This window comes from Oncorhynchus clarkii, chromosome 9, assembly GCF_045791955.1.
Source record: "Oncorhynchus clarkii lewisi isolate Uvic-CL-2024 chromosome 9, UVic_Ocla_1.0, whole genome shotgun sequence".
Classification (NCBI taxonomy): Eukaryota; Metazoa; Chordata; class Actinopteri; order Salmoniformes; family Salmonidae; genus Oncorhynchus; species Oncorhynchus clarkii.
This window is the reverse complement of record NC_092155.1, coordinates 52,998,697-53,021,493: the sequence shown is the minus strand read 5'-3', so window position 1 is coordinate 53,021,493 and position 22,797 is coordinate 52,998,697. Positions and strand designations below refer to the sequence as shown.

Genomic DNA, 22,797 nt, shown 5'->3' with positions numbered 1-22,797 from the left:
AGAATACTCCTGATTTACTATATACTTTCAGAAAGCCTGTAGGCCTAGACAATGGTGCCAGCCTACTCTTTCCACCACAGTAATAAGATTATAAAATCAGCACTATTGCTTCTGTACTTGATGCGTCTAACAACTATCAACTTGAACTGGCATCTCCACCTCTATTACATAAAACTGTAGGAGTATATTGTAAGGTAGCAGATTGAGCATATCATTTGCAATAGCACTGCGGTTGACGGCACAAGGCGAATTTTGACAGTCACCCGCCACGAATTCAGCACACACTGTTGGTGAAAGTACATGTTAAGATTTCACTGGGCCTCAATAGTATGAGCCGAACAGACAGCCCAGCCAGCCACTCTAATATCACACAGGGTGGCATGTTACAGCAAAGGGGCTGAGTTGGCAAGACGCTCGACAGCAGACGCCCCACCTGTTCTGTCATTGTGTCGACCTAGACACATAGTAACACATCAATACCACTCTCCGCATTTCAAAAGCAGAGGCATTTGACGAACCCCCCCACTTCCCTTTTCCTGCCGCCCGATACTTAAAACCACTTTCTACAGGCTGGCGGGGGCAAAAAGCATGACAGGCTCACACAGAAATGGGGAGGGACACACCAGGGAGAAGTCACATACTTATAATAAATTAGTCGGTCAAACAGGTTCTTGTTGAGCTGGTGGGAGAGATGGATAGAACAAAAAAAATGATTTAATATATAGCCTGATCTACATGCATATCTTGGTTTCATGATCAAAATTCTGTGTCAAAGATTGATTTGCTTTGTCGGGTGCAGAGTGTTGAGGTGAAAAGTTAGAACAGATAGCGGTGACAGGAGAGGGGCAATGGAAAAACATGTCTTTCTGTCAAACCTTCAATTTTGAAGATGACTCGCACCAGAAACACTGCCACTGGGGCCCAGGGAAGTGAGCCAGTCCAGGTGTTTAATAATTGCGCAGTCGTGCCAATGGGTTGAAGAATGTGTCAGCCTTTGTTTATCTGCTGGTCTGGACTTGTGCCACACCTTAATGACAGCTCTTAACACTGCTCTTTCCCTATAGACTGCCTGTGGGCACATACATCTCCTGACAAGAGTCAAGTAGTCTACACTGAGAGTATAGTGGGTCTACCATATTATGGGGTGGCTGGCTGATAATGATGTCATGTCGGGCTACTGATAATGTCTGCTCTTCTCTATGTCCCCCAAAAGTGTGGGAAAGTCAGGTTATCAGTGTAGATGTACATTTAAGGTCCAGAGAGAGGACGGGTCAAGTTTAACAAAATGAGACAGCTCCCTGACAACAAAGATCCAGCCTAAGCTAAGAGAATGAGACAGTTTTCAGAAAGCAAGTCTATACAATGACCCTGTCCGACTGAAAACAAATTATTTGGAACTGTCAGAAGTGACTTTGCCAGAAGAGCCCCAAGTGCTTCGTTCCAACAGTGTAAACCAACAGACGCTTAACTTCAAACTTTTGAATTTAATGTAACGCAGATCACCTCATGGTACAGTGAGTGTTCAATACGTACAGTATCTTGTCTATTGGCCATGGTAGCCTAATTAAGGTAAAACATTCAAAATATTCTATTTGGAATGTTTGCATTCATTTTAAACAGCAGACCTGAATTTCTACTCATTTATAGAGTGCTATCTTATTCTGATACCCTTGATAAAGTCATAATCTCGGGGCACCACACACAGAGAAACTCCAAAATCCTATTAGCGTTTCCCTTTCATTATTTTTCATCAAACTGAGAAAACTGACACGTATTAATTAATATCCATTACGTGTTTTTTTTTCTCCTCTCTCCCCGAGAAGACGTTGTGGGGAAAAGAAGCAATTAGCTTAACAAAATAATCAAGAAAATATGTTTCAGAAATCCCTGATAAATGTCCTATGAGGTCCCATCTAAATGTAAGAAGTGTAATACATTCTTGCTGTCATATTCCATTAAACTGCTATTACAGTCTTGATAGAACTATTAGTCACTACATTATTAATAACATTAATGTATTTACATTTTTGGTGTACAAGCCTGCTTTCAAGCAATAATTTATGAACTCGACGTCAGATATGTTATAATGTTCCCCATCTACGGTCTTTTGTGTTTATTATTGATTGTGAAAACAGTCCGAATTCTAAGTTAAATCCCCCACCCGACTCCCCCTTTGTCTTAATGTATTGGAGTGGGGTCTTTACATTAAGGGACTGAAATAAAGTGCATTTACATCTGAAGCATAACTTCATAATTTACATTCCAACATTTATTAGAGGTGACAAACGAGCGTTTGGTCCACTCATGCTTTTCCACAATGCAGCACTCATTCAATCCATATAAATTACAGCTGGGGTAGTGAGTGCAAGTGCAAATTATTTCATTATATTTATGCAGCACATGTATGAGTCTGTAGGGGGTTACCAGCATGAACAGACTCTGGGCTCTAGTGAGACTAACAAGGGCATTTCCCTTAAGTCATTGTGTAAATCTAGTAAAGACTGACTGATATCTGACTTTTAGATGGGGCCTGCATGGTCTAAAAAGACAGTTGTCCTACATGGTGTTAAAGGGGTAGTCTTAATAAAAAGGCAGTCTTCTCAAATTTCAGTATTCTTTCAAAACTTAATTTAGAAATGTGTGGATTTTGAGATAATGGGTTACTATATCATTTGCAATATGGCAAGCCTTTGGCCTTTAGTTAGCAACATATGATCTCGCTTCTGAACATACATGTCAATTTTCCTGTCTGGAAAACACTTTAAAGGGATAAGACTAGTTCAGCGAACTTACATATTTAGATAGTGTACCTAAATATGTCATTATACTGAACTATCCCTTTAAGTGAAGTGACTTTTTAGCTCTCCTTATTCATAGCTCGCCCTAATATTCTCCCACTAACCAGCACAAGCATTGCGTTACGTAATTAGAGAGAGCTCAGCAGCATTTTCCCAAGTATACAGTAGTTACAATTGCACTGAGGGAATCCCACCATTTAAACAAATATCTGGCGCTGCAGGGGAGCTGGCAGACAAATTAACAGCTAATAACTCACTGGGAAGCCAGATAAAAAATATGAAAAAAAATCCCTGAAGTGTAAATTACTAATCATTTCTCTTATTTCCACAAAACTGAAAAAAGCCGTGCAACAGTGTAGTACAGGCAAAAGGCAGCTTTCAAGATTATGCTTTTTACACACTTGATCAAACCATCAGAAGAAACAGAATTCAGCATCAGTGGAGGGATTTGGAATATGGCCTGCAAAACAGTTTGGGCCTCCCCTACTGACAATGCTTTCAGGCCAGAGAAATGAACGAATGAACGAGAGAGAGAGAGCTTCAATCACCCTCCTGTTCATTAAAATCAGAGGACATCGCCAAAATGAAAAAGATGCTGACAAATCAAAGGGTCTCAGTACCTGAATTACCATAGTCATTTACTTATTAAAGCCAGGATGCTTGCTGTCAATCAAGAGGCATCACATCCCCCATTTGCGGCGGAAAGCCAGCGTAATTGCATCTCATACTAATCAACACAACTTGTGTAATTATGCCTTGAAAGTGACATTGGAGGCTGAGAGCGATGTGAGCAGTCTTGACAGCGTAGACATCTCTGATTCATCTGGAGATTTCAAGTCTCGCTGTGAGAAACGAGCCACTCACAGACCCAAGTTTCCCTGCTCTCCGATTCTGCACACAAATGTGACGCAAATGGTAAATCAAGCCGAAATAATTACAAAGTGGAACAGTAGTGAGTGTTAAAACCCAACTCAATGATGATTCTTTCCCAAGCATATTGAGACAAACTAACTACGCCCTAATTAAAAATGTTTTAAAATTATATAATGTTAAGCAAACATATGACAGCTCACAAATTTATGAGAGAATTTGGAAATTATAGCTTTGTTACCATGTTGTTTGCATTAGTGTATTCGCTATGATTAACATTTCTACAAATAAATTCAAAAGCACTAATTAAAGTTGATGGAATTCTTCATAATCATAGACTTCAATGTTTGAAAATTGAACTTTCCAGAAAGTGTAATTCTTTTGGGCTGCATCTGCCATTGCACTGTAACTTAGCCCACAGGTCAATGTGAGGTCAAAACTACTACAGCGAACAAGAGGCTCTGAACAGTTTACAATACGAAATCAATACAGCCTTACAATCAATCCTTTACATGAACAATGAAATATATGTGCTAATTATTAGCTTAAACATTTTCACAGTTTAGAAAGAAAAGAGGCAGCATTGGGGGAAAAAAAGTGTCCCACTGCATTAGAGGGATACTTTGGGATTTTGGAAATTAAAAATCCACATCCCTAGAGATGAACTCATGGATAACATTTTTATGTCTCAGCATCCAGTATGAAGGAAGTTGGAAGTAGTTTTGCGAGCCAACGCTAACTAGCATTAGCGCAATGATTGGAAGTCTACAGGAACAGCTAGCGCTATCGTTAATTAGCAAATTTGTTCAAACTGCACGCAGAGACATAAAAATGCTATCCACAAGTTCATCTGATTCTGGGTAAGTAGATAAAGGGCCTCGTTGCCAAAATCCCGAAGTATCCCTTTAAAGGAAGTGAGGAACACAGTTCTGGTGCAGCAGAGCAGAAACCACAAAACAGTAAACATTTGGCTTGGACTCCTCTCTACTTATCCTTTTCAAAGAGCAGGGTGGAACCATAAGAAAATCACCAACATCAGAAAGACATTTGGCACACAGAAATAAAGAGGAAAGATTTATTAACAGACCTTTTTATAAGCGCAAGAATCCTTGTCTGTGTCATCCCTTCATCATGACCTCAATATTTCTCACGTTCAAGAACCCGCTGGAGAAAGAGCATTTTGTGGCCAAAAGGGATGGGGGTGGGGAAGCCTGTCTGATTCACCCACATTCTGGTCTAATGAGTCAAAAAGTGTGACCTGCACTTAAAAGGCCTAATTCAGTCAAAAATGTGATTGTGTTTTATAAAAATGTATTTTATATATACACATTTCCACACTACGAGGTTGGAATAACACTGTAAATTGTGAAAATTATGGTAATGCCTTTTTAGTGTAAGAGTTGTTTGAAAAGACCGCCTGAAATTTCAGCTTGTTTTGGTGGGATGGAGTTTTGGCCTCCCTGGTGACATCACCAGAAGGAAAAGTTAATAGATCAATAACAAAAAAATAATAAATCACACCTCTCTGCCAATAACAGCTAGTTCTCAGGTTACAATTCCTTCTCATTACACAAGTCCAATAAGGCCACTCACTCAGACTACTCAGACTACTCTCAGAAATTGGTCTTTGCTAAGAAGCTATTTTTGTTTCTTTTTAACCATTTTAATAAAAATAAAAAACTCACAGTAAGGTACTTAATTGTTACTCAGAAATGATTTCATATTGAGATAAAAACTGCTGCATTGGACCTTTAAACAAGAAGTCCAAGCCAGGAGCAGTAAACTCATTTTGAGAAGCCAGCAGTGTCGGCAGACCTGGAAGATGTGCTCCGAGCATGCACGATAAATCTGACGTGAAATCATAATCATAAAAGCAATTAGCTGACCCTGCGCCACTCGTCCTTGGACATGACAGTGAGAATTCATACAGAGTCCTCTAAGGAGGCTACCAGGGGGGTGAGGGGGGAGGAAAAAAGTGCAACACAGCAACAATAAAACAGTGGGTCCTTCCTGTATCATTAACCACTGACACAAACACATCGAATAGATGCACAACAAGAGCGACTCAGAGAAATTGAGTCTCAGAGACAGGTTCACCAAGACCTAAGAAGTACGCTCAACTAAGTGGACAACTTTGACAAGTGTTACAAAATGCACTGAAAGAAATGAGATTTTTTTTTTTTTTCACAACACAAACTCCATATGGTGTAATAATATAGCATTATGGTATATTGTGTGCCCCACAAAATACCATAGATTGTGTTCCCTAGGGAGGCTCTGCAAAATAGTTTTTTTCTGTTCAATGTGTATGAAACCCCCGAAAGAGGACCTCCACTCAATACGAAGGACAGATCTATAAAGCAAACACTAACATAGCTCGTCAGAACAAATGTCAGACGTACAATACATAGAGCATGAGGCGTCAGGCGTTATTCAGATGCTTTTGCACTGAATTTTGATATTTTTAAGCTCGGAGAGTGTTTGGGTAGAAGCAGCTAGAACCACCAGCTAACACACATACTCAGTCTCTCACACAATCATCAATTCCCAACCCAGTAATCACAGTAAGGCCGAAATACTGGCTGCCACCTAGTGACCGTCTTCTCCAATAATCATGAAATATCTCTGTGGCTCGCGCCCCCACTCTGACCATAATTCTCCTTTACTGCAGACAGCTCCAATAAAGGATTACAATTACAATTAAAGTAATGAGCAAAGAGGAAAAAAGAAAAATCTAAAAGGAAGGTTCCCTAGACAAACTAAATTGCAGCAGTTTTCTGACAGACTAAGTAACACCCTACTGGACCCATTACTGAATATCATTGCTTATTCTGTCGGAATAAGGAATATGGAGTGTTGTAACAGTTTGTTCAATATGAAAACGCATAGGCCTTTCTAAATAAATGTGACATCAGTGAGAGGCTTCTTGTTTTCAGACATGTTGTCTTATGTTTTTTTTATTAAATCGAGAAGATTTTCCTCCATTACAAAACTAGTACTGTAGCCTAGTAGTTAGCTAAATGTGGCAAGCTAGGTGACTTCAATGTGTCAGCTATTATTCACCCATATCTGATTGGTGTCAGATTTGTAGTCCTCAATTTATAGCTTGCCGCTTTAAAAAGTTGTCAAATGTTTTACACATTTCAACAATTCTTCATTTGCATTTTGTTCAAATGTTGGCTATGGAGGACAAATATTATTTTTTAACTACTTGGGGGGGGATCACAAGTTAGGCTCCTGGGGACCTCATGACTTCCTGATATCACTATCATGTCACATGGGACTTACACCCCCAACAGAATCAAAATGTTGTTTTCAAAACAGGCATTTGAAGAACATACATGGCCTTCAGCACGTATTCACATTTTGTTGTGTTAAAGCCTGAATTTAAAATGGATTAAACTGAAAAATGTGTTACTGGCCTACACTCCATAATGTCAAAGTGGAATTATTATTATTTTTATTAATACAAATTAAAAATGAAAATCTGAATCGTCTTGAGTCAATAAGTATTTAACCCCTTTGTTGTGGCAGGCCTAAATAGTTTCACGAGTAAAAAAAATGTGCTTAACAAGTCACATTAAGTTGAATGGACTCACTCGGTGTGCAATAATAGTGTTTAACAGGATTTTTGAATTACTACCTCAACTCTCTACCCCACACATACAATTATCTGTAAGGTCCCTCAAGTTGAGCAACAAATTTCAACCACAGATTCAACCACAAAGACCAGGGAGATGTTCCAATGCCTCACAAAGGGCACCTATTGGCAGACATTTAATGGCTGTGACAGGACAAAACTGAGGATGGATCAACAACATTGTAGTTACTCCACAACACCTAACCTTATTGGCAGAGTGAAAAGGAAGCCTGTTTGCAATAAGGTATAAGTAAAACTCTAACATTGGTGGCAAAGAAATTAACTTTATGTCCTGAATACAAAGTGTTATGTTTGGGGCACCACTTCATATTTTCAAGCATGTTGATGGCTGCATCATGTTATGGGTATGCTTGTCATCAGCAAGGACAAGGGATTTTTGGGTGGGATAAAAAATAAACAGAATAGATCTAAGCACAGGTAAACTCCTAGAGGAAAACCTGGTTCAGTCTGCTTTCCAACAGACTTTTTTAAATATTTTTTTTTATACCAATGTTAGAATTTTTCTTCCACTTTGACAGAGTAATTTGTGTAGATTGTTAACAAAAAAATAATATATTTGAATCCCACTTTGTAACAACAAAATGTGGGGGTAAAAAGGGGTGTGAATACTTTCTGATGGCACTGTATGTCTGCCAGGGCTCATGGGAACAGGGAAGAATAGCAGAAGAAAAGGGGAAAATGAGGAGGAAAGAGGTAGAGATAGACCAGGGGGAGCAGAAGCAGTCTTGACCCATGCCACTGGCAGTACTTCCAACATATACGTTGGCATCTCTTCAGCCCCCCCCACCCAACTCCTGGGCTTTATGCATTTTCATTTTCTCTCTCTCTAGCTAGCTAGCATGATGGTGATAGCAGAGGGGCTACGGAAATTCAGAGACTGCTGAGCCAAAACAGATCACTTCAAAGCGCCTTATTTAACGCTCGCTAAATTTTTCATCACAGTCGCTTAATATCCTGGGGAAGGGGAGCTTTTGAAGTTGTGTGAGACCGGGATGTTCTTCTTACAACTTTCCCCCCTCCCATTACCTCCCCCCCTGCTCCTCCAACCCAGCACCCCTAAACACACATGCGCACATAGGCCTACTGTACACACACTATACATGCACCCACACACATAGTTGCATACACACACATACACACACACCCCCCCCCCCCCTTGGTTCCCCGAGGGCAAGCTGTACACAACACTTCCACAGCATCATGTAGAGCCCCAGCCTATGCAGAGACACAGTATGGGAGACACAGCAGCCAGCCAGTGAGATTGAAACAACCTGCTCCTCTTCTCTTTCTTTCCAGAGGTCATGCCCATTAGCATATCCACATTGAATGGTGCGAGCTGGGGTTGACAAACAAACATGGTTCTATTTTTCTGATGACAACGATTGGAGTTTTTTTCAGAGAACTAGATAGAATTGGGAGGGGGAAGGATAGATTTGATGGGGGGCAATGAGGGTAAAAGAAGCAAGATGGCGAGAAGGAGAGGCAGTGAGTGGCAAAGCGAGGACAGGGACGGGCGAGTGAATGAGAGGGACAACCCCAGCCCCCAAGGCAACCGCCCGCGGTAGCTGGGAGCGACTGACTAGTACTCCAGTGAACCGGAGGGAGCGCTCGGTCTGTGCCAGCCCGCTGAGAGAAAAACTGCAGGTCCAAACCTGCTCCTTCTCAGTGTCTCACCCTGGCCGAGGCGGTGGTGGCAGTGGCTTCACCCGAGCTACCGAGCCGTTCGGTAAGCCAGGGCCCGCTGATCGGGCGAGGTGAGTCAGAACCTGTTAACATTGACTGGTGTCCCTAGCCTGACACTCACACACACGCACACACACACACCTAGAAGCCTCCTCCCTCCAACCCCTGCCAGCAGTCCCCTTCCTCTCATCCAGATAAAATGCTTTCAGACACAAATTTCAATTATTCACCTCATCCAAATAATGCCATGTGACAAGAATTATCCCTACTGTAATAATCCACTTAACTGGGAAAGAGCAGCTCATCAAAAAAAGAAAGGAGAAAAAGAGGAGGGGGGGGGGGGGACATGTCAACCATGTCTTGAACCAGGACCTTCATAACAAGAATATATCCTCTTTTTAAGAATGGGGGAGAGGGGGGGGGGGGAGGGGGGGTAACACACTTGGATAAAGATGAATTAAATTGAAATAAAGCCTAGGAGAAAACTACAACAATCAATGACCCCATGACAGGATTAAATCAGCCTCGGTAGTAGCGAATGAGAAAGGTAAGAGCGAACACTAAGACAATGTGTCACAGATGTATTCAAGAATACATATCGGATCCCTGTTATGAGGCGCACCGGTGCGTTGACGTGTGTGTAAGATATTAGGCTACTAGTGCCACTAGGTTACTAGTGCGGTGGGTACAGTACGCGGACCCATAGCAAGCACCCAGAGTGCCAAAACAGTCTCACAGACTTCAGTCATGAGCTTATCTAAAGCAGTTTAGACCTTTCACACCACTTTTGGCCAATTCCACAGTAACAGAATGATGTTGAAACTCAGATTGGTTTGTTTAAACAAACAAACAAAAAAACGATTATTGCAAAAAATTGTGGAATTTCTGTGGAAGTCATTAAAAGTAGTCCTTGTGCATCGAGTCGTATGGTTTGTTTAACTTTGCAATCAACGTTCTTTTGTTTGAAATACATTTTTTTTTTAAAGGGAAAAATCTGTCTCTGCATCATTCTGTTACTGTTTAATTAATCTTACTCACACATTAGAACCACATTCGGACCACAATGGTAGAAGATCAAAGCTTTGTACAACAATTCAAACATCCAATCGACCCCTGACTTTAAAGAGACGTATCAATGTAGCAGAACAGTTCAAAAAGTCCCTTTTTTTATTCCTCAAAGACAAAACACTAGAAGTATCATCTTATTAAGAAGCCTATTAGATAGTCACTGGTTCCAAAGTGACTGTCAGATAATTGGTCCCCTTGAACAATGAATGATAGCTGGACAATCTTCCATCTTACAAGCCACAACAAAGTTCATGATAAGAATGAACATTCACTGCTTTTTTCTTTTTAAGTGGACTGATATGTGGACTGATATGTGAGCTGCATAGCTCACATACTGTATCTGTGTGACAAGGTTTGTCTTAACTTAAACGTATCCTGTAAGTGACACCTTGTGTGGACAGGAGGCTACCTAAACAAGAATGACTACAATCAATATCCTTGGATACAACATTTGAAATGCAAGCAATATCCTATGTGGTTGTTTGGTGTTGAAATGACCATTGCCATGTTCAAGGTTTACCATTTTATTCCACTGTATTTGTTTTAATGGCCAATTCATCATGCCATTAAATTGTTGCACATCATGCCATTAAACTTACAAAACAAAACAGTACTTTAACAGCATTCTGAAAGGTTTGAAAGGAGCACAGATTCTGATGCAAAATAAAATGAGGCCTAACGGACATATTTGTTAAGAATAAACTAACTAGCAAGGAAAACGCTTTTCATCTGTGGTTTAGGAGGAAAATCATACATGACATAAGGGAATAAAAAATGGAAAGATGCAGGGCGTGGTAGTGGGCAATTAAAATGTAGGCCTACAGCCCCTTTGAAAGAGACTTACAACAGCTAATAAAAAGATAAGCTATTCAATACCAATCTGTAACACACGTTTACAGAAAATAAGAAGCATTCTTCCAGGAAAGGGTCATTTAATTTCACATTGCTTCATTTAAAGTCAACAAAACAGTGTTGAACTATCTAAACATGTTCATGAAAAACAGTATTTCTTTTACTTATCTAAAAAAAAAAAAATCCTGTTTAGCCTTAGTTTTGATTGAATAGGGCTTTGTGTTCACTCTCTGCCTAGTGAAAATAGGACTAGAAATAAGCTGGTAAACAGTGGAGGGTTTCACTTGGTTAGTTGTGCAGAACACAGTGACGTCATCTTACCAGTGCTTCTCTGGGGGCAACTTCATCTCTGGACGGAGCACGAGGCTGAAAACATGAACAGATGCTTGGATTAGAGCTCCACCTACTGGCAATGTGGAGTGTGCGGGTTGGATTTGTCTAATATTTCAGCAAATGATACTCAGAAGTACACTGCCACAGGGGATATTCATGTAGCCTGAATAGGCTCTCTCTGTACACAGTCGGCACATGCTTGAAAATCCAAGATGCCAAAGGTTAGATGAACATGTGAATTACAGCAGCCTGAACAAAATATCTATATAGTATAGATCGCAAATTGTATAGAAAAGCAGGTTAAGGACCATTAGATCTTTAGTATATTAGTCAGATAATAATAAATAGCTTAGGCCTACACCATTTGAAGACTAAAAATCTTAGTACAAAATCTAGGCCTAATTTATCAAAAGGGTTTCTAAAAACAACATTAGGCATGGGCCAACAACTATCAATAGCCTAATTAGAACAACTTTGTATTAAGAGGATATTGACATAGTACAATGGTAACATTCACAAAATGGAGAACAAAACATCCTTAACATTGTCAGGACATTTTATTTAGTGTATAATAATACAAATGTAATATGTAAGATATGTCAGTTTCGAGAGTCCCATGCCCAGAGGCCCAGGTCTGCCTGAAGGGTATGATAGGGTAGAAGACGACATTTAAGATAAGGTCTGAATAATTTACATTTCGGAAATCAAATTATGTTATCTTGTCTGTCTCAGTTCCGCATGTAGGCCTGACACTGTTAGTTCGGTCTTCACAGCAATGGATGACAAAGCAAATGTTGCACTAATTCCTGGGTTGCTGATGTAAAGTAAGCACATTATTGAGGGCCTAAAACATTTAGGCTAATCTAGTTGAATCAGTTGGGGGAAAAAAATCTTCAGACAGTTCCATTCACTTGTCACATTTCGGCCATAAACCTGATAAACTCCTGTAATACAGCACCAGCTATATTGTATTTGTAGTTCCTGAAGCATAGGCTTAATCTCCATTTTGACATTCTGTAGGAAACTGTTAAATGACACGACTACGGCTCGGACCCAGGTCCACTCCAGGCAGGCTACAATACAGTGTATTCAGAAAGTATTCAAACCCCTTGACTTTTTCCCACGTTACATCCTTATTCTAAAATGGATTAGATTCCCCCCCCCCCCCCCCCCACCCTCATCAATCTACACATAACTCATAACCAAGCAAAAACAGGTTTATAGACATTTTTGCAAATGTATTACAAATAAACTGAAATATTACATTTACATAAGTATTCAGACCCTTTATTCAGTACTTTGTTGAAGCAACTTTGGCAGCGATTGCAGCCTCAAGTCTGCCACTCCTACATTGTCTCGGCTGTGTGCTTAGGGTCGTTGTCCTGTTGGAAGGTGAACCTTTGCCCCCAGTCTAAGGTTCTGAGTGCTCTGGAGAAGTGTTTTCATCAAGGATCTCTCTGTACTTTGCTCCATTCCTCGATCCGGGCTAGTCTCCCAGCCCCTATCGCTGAAAAACATCCACACAGCATGATGCTGCCACCACCATGCTTCACCGTAGGGATGGTGCCAGGTTTCCTTCAGATGTGACACTTGGCATTCAGGCCACAGAGCTTAATCTTGGTTTCATCACACCAGAGAATCTCGTTTCTCATGGTCGGAGTCCTTTAGGTGCCTTTTGGAAAACTCCAACGGGCTGTCGTGTGACATTTACTGAGGAGTGGCTTCTGTCTGGCCACTCTACCATAAAGGCATGATTGGTGGAGTGTTGCAGAGATGGTTGTCTTTCTGGAAGTTTCTCCCATCTCCATAGAGGAACTCAAGAGCTGTCAGATTGACCATCGGGTTCTTCATAACTTCCCTGACCAAGGCCCTTGTCCCCCGATTGCTCAGTTTGGCCAGACAACCACCAAGGCTCTTCCTAGAGCTGGCTATAAACTTATTTTTAAGAATGGAGGCCACTGTGTTCTTGGGGAACTTCAATGCTGCAGAAATGTGTTGGTACCCTTCCCCAGGTTGGTGCCTCGACACAATCCTGTCTCGAGTCTCTACAGACAATTGCTTCGACCTCATGGCTTGGTTTTTGCTCTGATAGGCACTGTCAACTGTGTGTGCCTTTCCAAATCATGTCCAATCAATAGAATTTACCACAGGTGGACTACAAATCAAGTTGTAGGAACATCTCAAGGATGATCAATGTATACAGGAGGTACCGGAGCTCAATTTCAAGTCCCATAGCAAAGGGTCTGAACACTTATGTAAATAAGGTATCTTTGAATACTTTTTTTTGACTTTTAATCCATTTTAGAATAAGGCTGTAAATTAACAAAATGTGGGAAAAGTATATACAAAAGTAGGTGGACACCCCTTCAAATGATTGGATTTGGCTATTTTAGCCACACCCATTGCTGACAGGTGTATAAAATTGAGCACACAGACATGTAATCTCCATAGACAAACATTGGCAGTAGAATGGCCTTACTGAAGAGCTCAATGACTTTCAACCGTCATAGGATGCCACCTCCAACAAGTCAGTTCATCAAATTTCTGCCCTTCTAGAGCTGCCCCGGTCAACTGTAAGTGCTGTTATTGTGAAGTGGAAAAATCTAGAAGAAACAACGGCTCAGACGCAAAGTGGTAGGCCACAAACTCACAGAACGGGACCACCGAGTGCTGAAGCGCGTAGCACATAAAAATCGTCTGTCCTCAATTGCAACACTCACTACCGAGTTCCAATCTGCCTCTGGAAGCAACTTCAGTACACAACCTGTTCGTCAGGAGCTTCATTAACTGGGTTTCCATGGCCGAGCAGCCGCACACAAGCTTAAGGTCACCATGCACAATGCCAAGCGTCGGCTGGAGTGGTGTAAAGCACGCCGCCATTGGACTCTGGAGCAGTGGAAACGCATTCTCTGGAGTAATGAGTCCCGCTTCACCATCTCGCAGTCCAATGGACGAATCTGGGTTTGGCGGATGCCATGAGAACGCTACCTGCCTGAATGTATAGTGCCAACTAGGGTTGCACATTTTGGGGAATATTCAGAGGTGGAAACTTTCCGTGGGAATTAACAGAAATATATGGAAAATAATATGAATATAATTTAAATGTAGATGTTTTTTGCATTGGATATACTTGCCATATCGTATGGAGACAGAAACAAACATTTTACCTTACCAGTAGAAATAATTGCAAATGATTAAATCCTTCCAATAGAAATAAAAAAAACTATTTAGTTATGGATTGAACTTTAATTAAATGAATTGACTCTTCACTTGGGATGATTTCACTGAACAACAAAAAGGAAATATTGAATTATCCCCAATGATCCATCGCATCTCCCAAAAATGTTTTCAACATACATCTGTAAAAGGAAAATAAAGCTTTGGTTGTCTTCCTCTCAGGCTTCCACGTCTGCTCCCTGGACATCCTCAATTTCCACCTCTTGAACATCAGACTCGGAGGCCTCATCTTCACTGTCACTTTCCAACCTTGTTGAGGATGGCTATTTGTCAGGCTCAAAAAGCCTCAAATTTGCCTGGATGGCCACCGATTTTTCAACCCTTGTATTGGTCAGCCTGTTTTGTGCTTTGGTGTGTGTGTTCCCAAACAAGGACCAGTTGAGCTCTGAGGCGGCTGATGTTGGTGGGATTTGGAGGATGATGGAGGCAACAGGGGAAAGAGCCTCAGATCCACAAAGTCGCCTCCACCAGGTGGCTGATGAGATATGTTGGCACAACTGCCATATTGCATCTCCATCCCAAAGCCCTTGCTTGAAAGTGTACTTTGCCAGACTGTTAAGAACCTTGCCCTCATCCAGGCCACAGTGGTGAGACACTGTAGTCTCTTTTTCTTCTCACTTTGCTTGGTGAGGTAGATTGTTGCTATCACTTGCTTTTGCCAGCATACTTGGGGTTCAACATGTACGCTGCGGCGTGAATGAGCTCCAGGCAGGAGTTTTAGGCTGCTTACCACTCTCTCCCGAAACACATCATCCAGGAGGATCCTCTTGATCACCCGACCCATTTTGGCAGACTGTGATATGGCCATTTCTTGGAGACTCCTTCCCCTCCTGGAGACTGTCAAACATGATGACAACACCACCCCGTCGGGTGTTGCTGGGAAGCTTGAATGTGTTGCTCTTTTTCTTCTCACTTTGCTTGGTGAGGTAGATTGCTGCTATAACTTGATGACCCTTCACATACCTAGCCATTTCCTTGGCTCTCTTGTAGAGTGTATCCAATGTTTTCAGTGCCATGATGTGCTTGAGGAGCAGATCCAATGCATGAGCAGCACAGCCAAGCAGCCTTCATGTTCGCATCATTGTCTGTCACCAGTGCAAATACCTTCTGTGGTCCAAACTCATTGATGACTGATTTGCTTGACCTTCACTTGAACTCTGTTGAACTCTGCATGCAGCAAATGAGTAGATAAAGCATGTCTGGTTGGAGGGGTGTATCCTGGGCAAAGAACATTCAGAAATCTCTTCCAATACACATTGCCTGTGAGCATCAGAGGTGAACCAGTTGCATATACAGCTCGAGCAAGACAGTCATCAGCATTTCTCTGACTACGTTCCTCCATTTCTCTGACTACGTTCCTCCAAACTTCTGATTCCAGGAGGACCATGAGCTGTTGCTATCGATAAGGTGTCTGATTCATAATTTTCACCTCGAATAGAAGTAGAGGGACTTTTGTCAGAGGTTGCTTGTTGTGAGCGCTGAGGGAACTTCATGCACTTGGCCAGATGATTCTGCATCTTTGTTGCATTCTTCACATATGATTTGGCACAGTATTTGCAAATGTACACAGCTTTTCCTTCTACATTAGCTCTACATCAGACTGTGGCACTTCCCTGTAAAGATTAGAAGACAAAAATTGTAACAAAACAAATACAATTCCATGTACAGACAAATAGTTAAGAAGTTAGATTAAACAACTCCTTTGTAAGATTAATGTTTTAAAATTAAACATGTATGGAAACAGGTGAATTAACACTCCTCAGTTAGCAGGCTCAAGCAAGCTAAAACCCACATGATGGCAAAAAACTAACTAGCAGAAATTGTTAACAAGTTATAAATGATTAAAACATTTTTCTGTAGGCTACTATCTACTAGTTAACAAAAAACCATGTATGTCATAACATATACTCACCCAGTATTGTAATCAAAACTTACCAGAAAGCGTGTAGTCCTTAGCTCAGACAGTGTAGCAGTATCTCATTTGTGTGCAAGATCTTGAGAATCAGCTGTACATGTGAAGGAAGAATCAGCTGTGCATGCAGAGGATTGCAATTCCATTGAATTGGGGATAGTTTATGCCACAAGACCTAGAATTGCCTTGTGTATCCCACAAAAAAAGGTTCCCTGTTAAGCTATTTTTTTTTTTAAATGAATTTAAGCAAAATTCCAGGACTCAACTTCCCATGGAAAATTTCCATAAAAACCCTAGAGCTAACTGTAAAGTTTGCTGAAGGAGGAATAATGGTCTGGGCCTGTTTTTCATGGGCAAATCTAAACACTACAGCATACAATGACATTCTAGAAGATTCTACGCTTCCAACTTTGTGGCATCAGTTTGGGGAAGGCCCTTTCCTGTTTCAGCATGACAATGCCCCTGTGCAAAAAGCGAAGTCGATACAGAAATGGTTTATCGAGATCGGATAGGAAGAAATTGACTGTTAGCATGTTAGCATTAGCGGCGAACCATTAGCGCCTCACAAGATTTAGGGCAACTTGCTAAGAAGAGACAAACTTGCTGATGTAAGAAACACAAACTAATCGTGTTATTATAGAATGCTAGTGGATTTAAATTAAGAAGCAAAGTGAAAACAGCATTGTTGTCATCAACATTGTTACATGTGCTGCATTGGCCATGCAGAACGAACGCAAGTGTCTCGTGGTTGAGTAACATCGAATACACTCCTTGAGTGACAGGGTAGGTCTGGTCTGTGTGGATAGTGGCACGGAGAGAAAGAGTGGAGAGAGATGACTCAAGTAGCGAAGTAAACTATGAAAACTGACACATGGCTTATCACATTTAACAAACCAAACCTTCAAATACCTCTATAGAAGGTAAAGTAAATATCATAAAATACAGTATACAACCCAGCCCTACTGCACAGAGATGTTTTCTAGTAATGGTATTGAAAACAATAAGACTGCCATGTTCAAATTAAAAATTTCAGCCACTAGTCCATTTCTCCATCGAAGTCTTGGGCTTGTAGGACATTTCTTCTTATGAGTATTGCACCATTGGAATAGCCCTCTCAGAGAGCTGGCATTTATTAGACTATTCAAGGGGAGTTGGGTTGAAGCATTTAAGGTTGATAAGGTAAAACTTAAAAACAATCATCTCTAGCCGGCTTCCACACAGTACCCTGCCCTGAACCTTTGAGACTGCGAATGTAATAGTTTAGCTTCTGTCCCTCTCCTCGCCCCTACCTGGGCTCGAACCAGGGACCCTCTGCACACATCAACAACCACCTACCACGAAGCATCGTTACCTATGGCTCCACAAAAGCCGCAGCCCTTGCAGAGCAAGGGAAACAACTACTTCAAGGTCTCAGAGCGAGCGATGTCACCGATTGAAAGGCTATTAGCGCGCACCCCGCTAACTAGCTAGCCATTTCACACCGGTTACACTAACCTATGTACATAGAGTCGTTGATCAGTCACTTTAATAATGTTTACACACTGTTTTACCCACCACTATATGAACAGTACCAGACACCTACTCATTCACAGGTTTTTCTTTATTTTTAGTATTTTCTACACTGTAAAATAATAGTGAAGACATCACAACTACGAAATAACACATATGGAATCATGTAGTAACCAAAAAAAAAAAAGTGTTAAATAAATCAAAATATATTTGATGACAGCTTTGCACACTCCTGGCATTCTCTCAACCAGCTTCACCTGAAATGCTTTTCCAACAGTCTTGAAGGAATATTGCTGCAGAATGCTAAGGTAGCCATGCAGGTTAAGTGTGCCTTGAATTCTAAATAAATCACTGACAGGGTCACCAGCAAAGCACCTCCATGCTTCACGGTGGGAACGACATGCGGAGATCATCCATTCACCTACTCTGCATCTCACAAAGACACAGCGTTTGGAACCAAAAATCTCTGGACTCATCAGACCAAAGGACAGATTTCCACCAGTCTAATGTCCATAGCTCATGTTTCTTGGTAGCAAGACAACCATGAAAGCCTGATTCATGCAGTCTCCAATGAACAGTTGATGTTGAGATGTGTCTGTTACTTGAACTCTGTGAAGCATTTATTTGGGCTGCAATCTGAGGTGCAGTTAACTCTAATGAACGTATCCTCTGCAGCAGAGGTATTTCTGGGTCTTCCTTTCCTGTGGTGGTCCTCATGAGAGCCAGTTTCATCATAGCACTTGATGGTTTTTGCAACTGCACTTGAAGAAGCATTGAAAGTTCTTGAAATTTTCCGGATTGACTGACCTTCACGTCTTAAAGTAATGATGGGACTGTCGTTTCTATTTTCTTACTTGAGCTGTTCTTGCCATAATATGGACTTGGTATTTTACCAAATAGGGATATCTTCTGAATATCACCCCTACATGATCAGAACACAAGCGATTGGCTCAAATGCATTAAGGAAAGAAACTCCACAAATTAGCTTTTAAGAAGCCACACCTGTTAATTGAAACGCATTCCAGGTGACTACCTCATGAAGCTGGTTGAGAGAATGCCAAGAGTGTGCAAATCTGTCAAAGGCAACGGGTGGCTACTTTGAAGAATCTCAAAGATAAAATATATTTTGATTTGTTTAACACTTGTTTGGTTACTGCATGATTCCATATGTGTTATTTCATAGTTGATGTCTTTGATGGCTTTTGACCATTTTTGGGAATTCCTCATGTCTTAATTATGGATGTTGGGTACTATATTTGTTGAATATCATACGAATCCTTTAAATTATGATGGCCAATTTGGGTGCAATCAATTTGCTTAATTTCTAAAAGATCAACCTATATTTCAACAACACACTTAATCAATGTGATTTCTAGCTGGGCAAGTGGGAGTGCGGTGGTAGCTCACCTATTCGTTTGCTCATCTATCACTGATCAGAAATATTTAGCATGCTATAATGTAGCCTAAATCAAGTGTAGGCCTATCATTTTGCTGGATCGCCTATAGGCAACTCCAAAATCATGCGGATGGTGTGAAATATCAACATGAGACTAAAATGTGTTAGAAAATTATAGCAATCTATACTTTCAATCTGTATCTTCACGAAGATACTCTCAATGTAAGACCCTACACCACAAAGCAAAGTGAGGGTAGGAAATAGAGGTTGACCGATTATGATTTTTCAATGCCGTTACCGATTATTGGAGGACCAAAAAAGGCCGATGCCATTTAAAAATCGGCCTGATTTTTATATATATTGTAATAATGACAATTACAACAATATTGAATGAACAATGAACACTTATTTTAACTTAATATAATACATAAATAAAATCTATTTAGTCTCAAATAAATAATGAAACATGTTCAATTTGGTTTAAATCATGTAAAAACCCAGTGTTGGAGAAGAAAGTAAAAATGCAATATGTGCCATGTAAAAAAGCTCATGTTAAAGTTCCTTGCTCAGGAAATATGAAAGCTGGTGGTTCAATATTCCCAGTTCTTCAATATTCCCAGTTAAGACGTTTTAGGTTGTAGTTATTATAGGATTTATAACGCGTCAACTATTTCTCTCTATACCATTTGTATTTCATATACCTTTCACTATTGGATGTTCTTATAGGCACTTTAGTACTGCCAGCCTAATCTCGGGAGTTGATAGGCTTGAAGTCATAAACAGTACTGTGCTTCAAGCATTGCTAAGAGCTGCTGGCAAATGCAGTAAAGTGCTGTTTGAATGAATACTTACGAGCCTGCTGCTGCCAACCGCCGCTCAGTCAGACTGCTCTATCAAATATCAAATCATAGACTTAATTATAATATAATAAACACAGAAATACGAGTTTTTGGTCATTAATATGGTCAAATCCGGAAACTATCATTTTGAAAACAAAACATTTATTCTTTCAGTGAAATAAGGAACCGTTACGTATTTTATCAAACGGGTGGCAACCCTAAGTCTAAATATTGCTGTTGCATTGTACAACCTTCAATGTTGTTGTTAATTATGTAAAATTCTGGCAAATTAGTTCACAGTTCGCAACGAGCCAGGCGGCCCAAACTGTTGCATATAGCCTCTGCTTGCACTGAACGCAAGTTGAAATTGAACACAATTTCCTGCTAACATTAATTTCTTTAAACTAAATATGCAGGTTTAAAAAAATATACTTCTGTGTATTGAGTTTAAGAAAGGCATTGATGTTTATGGTTAGGTACATTTGTGCAAAGACTGTGCTTTTTTCAGCAATGCGCTTTTCTTAAATCATAACCCGTTTGGCAAAGTTGAAGTAGGCTGTGAATCAATGATAAATTAACAGGCATCGCATTGATTATATGCAACGCAGGACAAGCTAGTTAACCTAGTAATATCATCAATCATGTGTAGCTAACTAGTGATTATGTGAAGATTGATTGTTTTTTATAAGATACATTCAATGCTAGCTAGCAACTTACCTTGGCTCCTTGCAACCTACTAGGTCCTTTTGACGCTGCACTCGCGTAAAAGAGGCAGTCAAGCCTGCCACACAGTTTCCTCGTGGATTGCAATGTAATTGGCCATAATCGGCATCGAAAAAGGCAGACTACCGATTGTTATGAAAACTTGAAATCGTCTCTAATTAATCGGGATTAATCGGTCGACCTCTAGCAGGAAAGAGATGAAACGTGGATCAAAAAGGCATGGGCTTGCCTTGGGCTCTGTTTCAACATATCCTTTTTTTATATGACAGGGGTTCCACACCTGTGGGAAAAATATTATTTGTATTTAATTTTTTATCTTTCCATTATATTCTTAGCCTTTGGTGTTGACTGTGATCAGGTTAGCCTAAGTCTGTCTTGTCCATTTAATTAACAAAATAACTATTGATTTCATGTGAATATGCCATTCTATTCTTTTGAAAATACATTTTACTATCGTGTTTCTTAGGACCTGCCTAAAATGAATTAATAATGGATTTTTTTGGTAATGGTGTATATTCAATGGATTTATTAAAATAGTCCACCCACAAGGGACTACATCTCCTCCCACTCCTGCCAGTATATGCATGGAGATATAAAATTATTATCCTGGCAAGAATGTGGTAAATGAATTGGGCTCTAAAAAAAACATTGACCGATTATACTTTTTTTTTTTTTACAGGCAACATGCCGTAAAGTCTGTCTGTAAAGGGCATACGTGTGTCTTTTTTATTTTAAAGATTATTTCTCGCTGATATGAAAGATAAGGGGCATGTCAACATATGTTTAGAAAACCGGTTTGAAAGCTTTGACTATTTGCTTTTCTAAAACACAACGTCGAAATTGTAGTTCGCATGGGGCCAAAATGTGGGAAAATGTAAACGCTGAAAACCCTATATACGGAGAAGGATTTTCGAGCGCTATTACTTCGCTAGCTAGAGCATTGATAATTGCGATTCTCGTTGAACTATTACCTACCTAGACACCATGATAGCTACATGACTTTCACATGTATAGAAAGTATGGGTAGTGTCGTGGCCTTCACCTGTCAACACAGAAACATTGAAACTTTTTCGAGCTAGCAAGCTAGACCAAGCTAGCAACTAACGTTAGCTGTCTAGCTTAATCATAGCTAATTCATAGGTTCAAGCAAATGTAATTCATAGGTTCAAGGAAGTGCAATATGCAACTACAAACCATTATATTAGGTATGAAAGTATAAATAGAGACCTGTGTTTGCGGATCAGATTGTTCAGAAGATGCCATCTTTCCCAGCCTACTCCTCTTCAAATCGATTCATTCGGGAACGATTGCTTAGGCCTGAATAAGGACGACTGGACTAAAACTCCGACATTATGTTTTTAGTTTTTTTTCGTTCCTTCTATTATGTTGAGGCAATATAGTAAATATTATTTTCTGATTAGATCGATATAGATATATAGATATAGATATATAAATCAGTGGAGATTGCTGAGGGGAGTATTTGATACTATTTGATACTACTTGATACTATTTGATACTCTATTCTACTCATTCCTCTCCAGCCATTACCACGAGCCCGTCCTCCCCAATTAAGGTGCCACCAACCTCATGTGATATATATATATATATATATATTTATATTTATATTTATATATTTATTTTTTTCCTTATTCAACTTTGTTCAAAATCAGGTCAGTTTGACTTTAAATAGCAAAACACTACATTTCCCATGAGGGCTTAGTTCCAAGCTCAGGACTTCCGTTTTTGCGGATATGTCAAGAAGGTGCATACCGTAAACGACTGCTAGGTTTGGTTTGGTTTAGATATATATTTTTTACATTTTATTTTATTTTTTATATGCATTTATTTTATTACAATTTCAAAATCAGAACTTTGACTTTAAATCGCATAACACTACATTTCCCATGACATCATGT

At 40.1% G+C, this 22,797-nt stretch overlaps 1 protein-coding gene across 1 annotated transcript in view; it reads right to left on the bottom strand.

Annotated features, from left to right (window-relative positions):
- Positions 1-22,468, bottom strand: part of LOC139416531 (peroxisomal biogenesis factor 14) — a 106,536-nt gene extending 84,068 nt beyond the window's left edge. The window contains exons 1-2 of the mRNA XM_071165237.1: positions 22,109-22,468; positions 11,254-11,298 (exon numbers count right to left, since the gene is read on the bottom strand). Coding sequence (XP_071021338.1) covers positions 11,254-11,298; positions 22,109-22,144 — 81 coding nt within the window. The 5' untranslated portion in view covers positions 22,145-22,468. The remainder of the gene's footprint in view (positions 1-11,253; positions 11,299-22,108) is intronic.
- Positions 22,469-22,797: the final 329 nt, after the last annotated feature.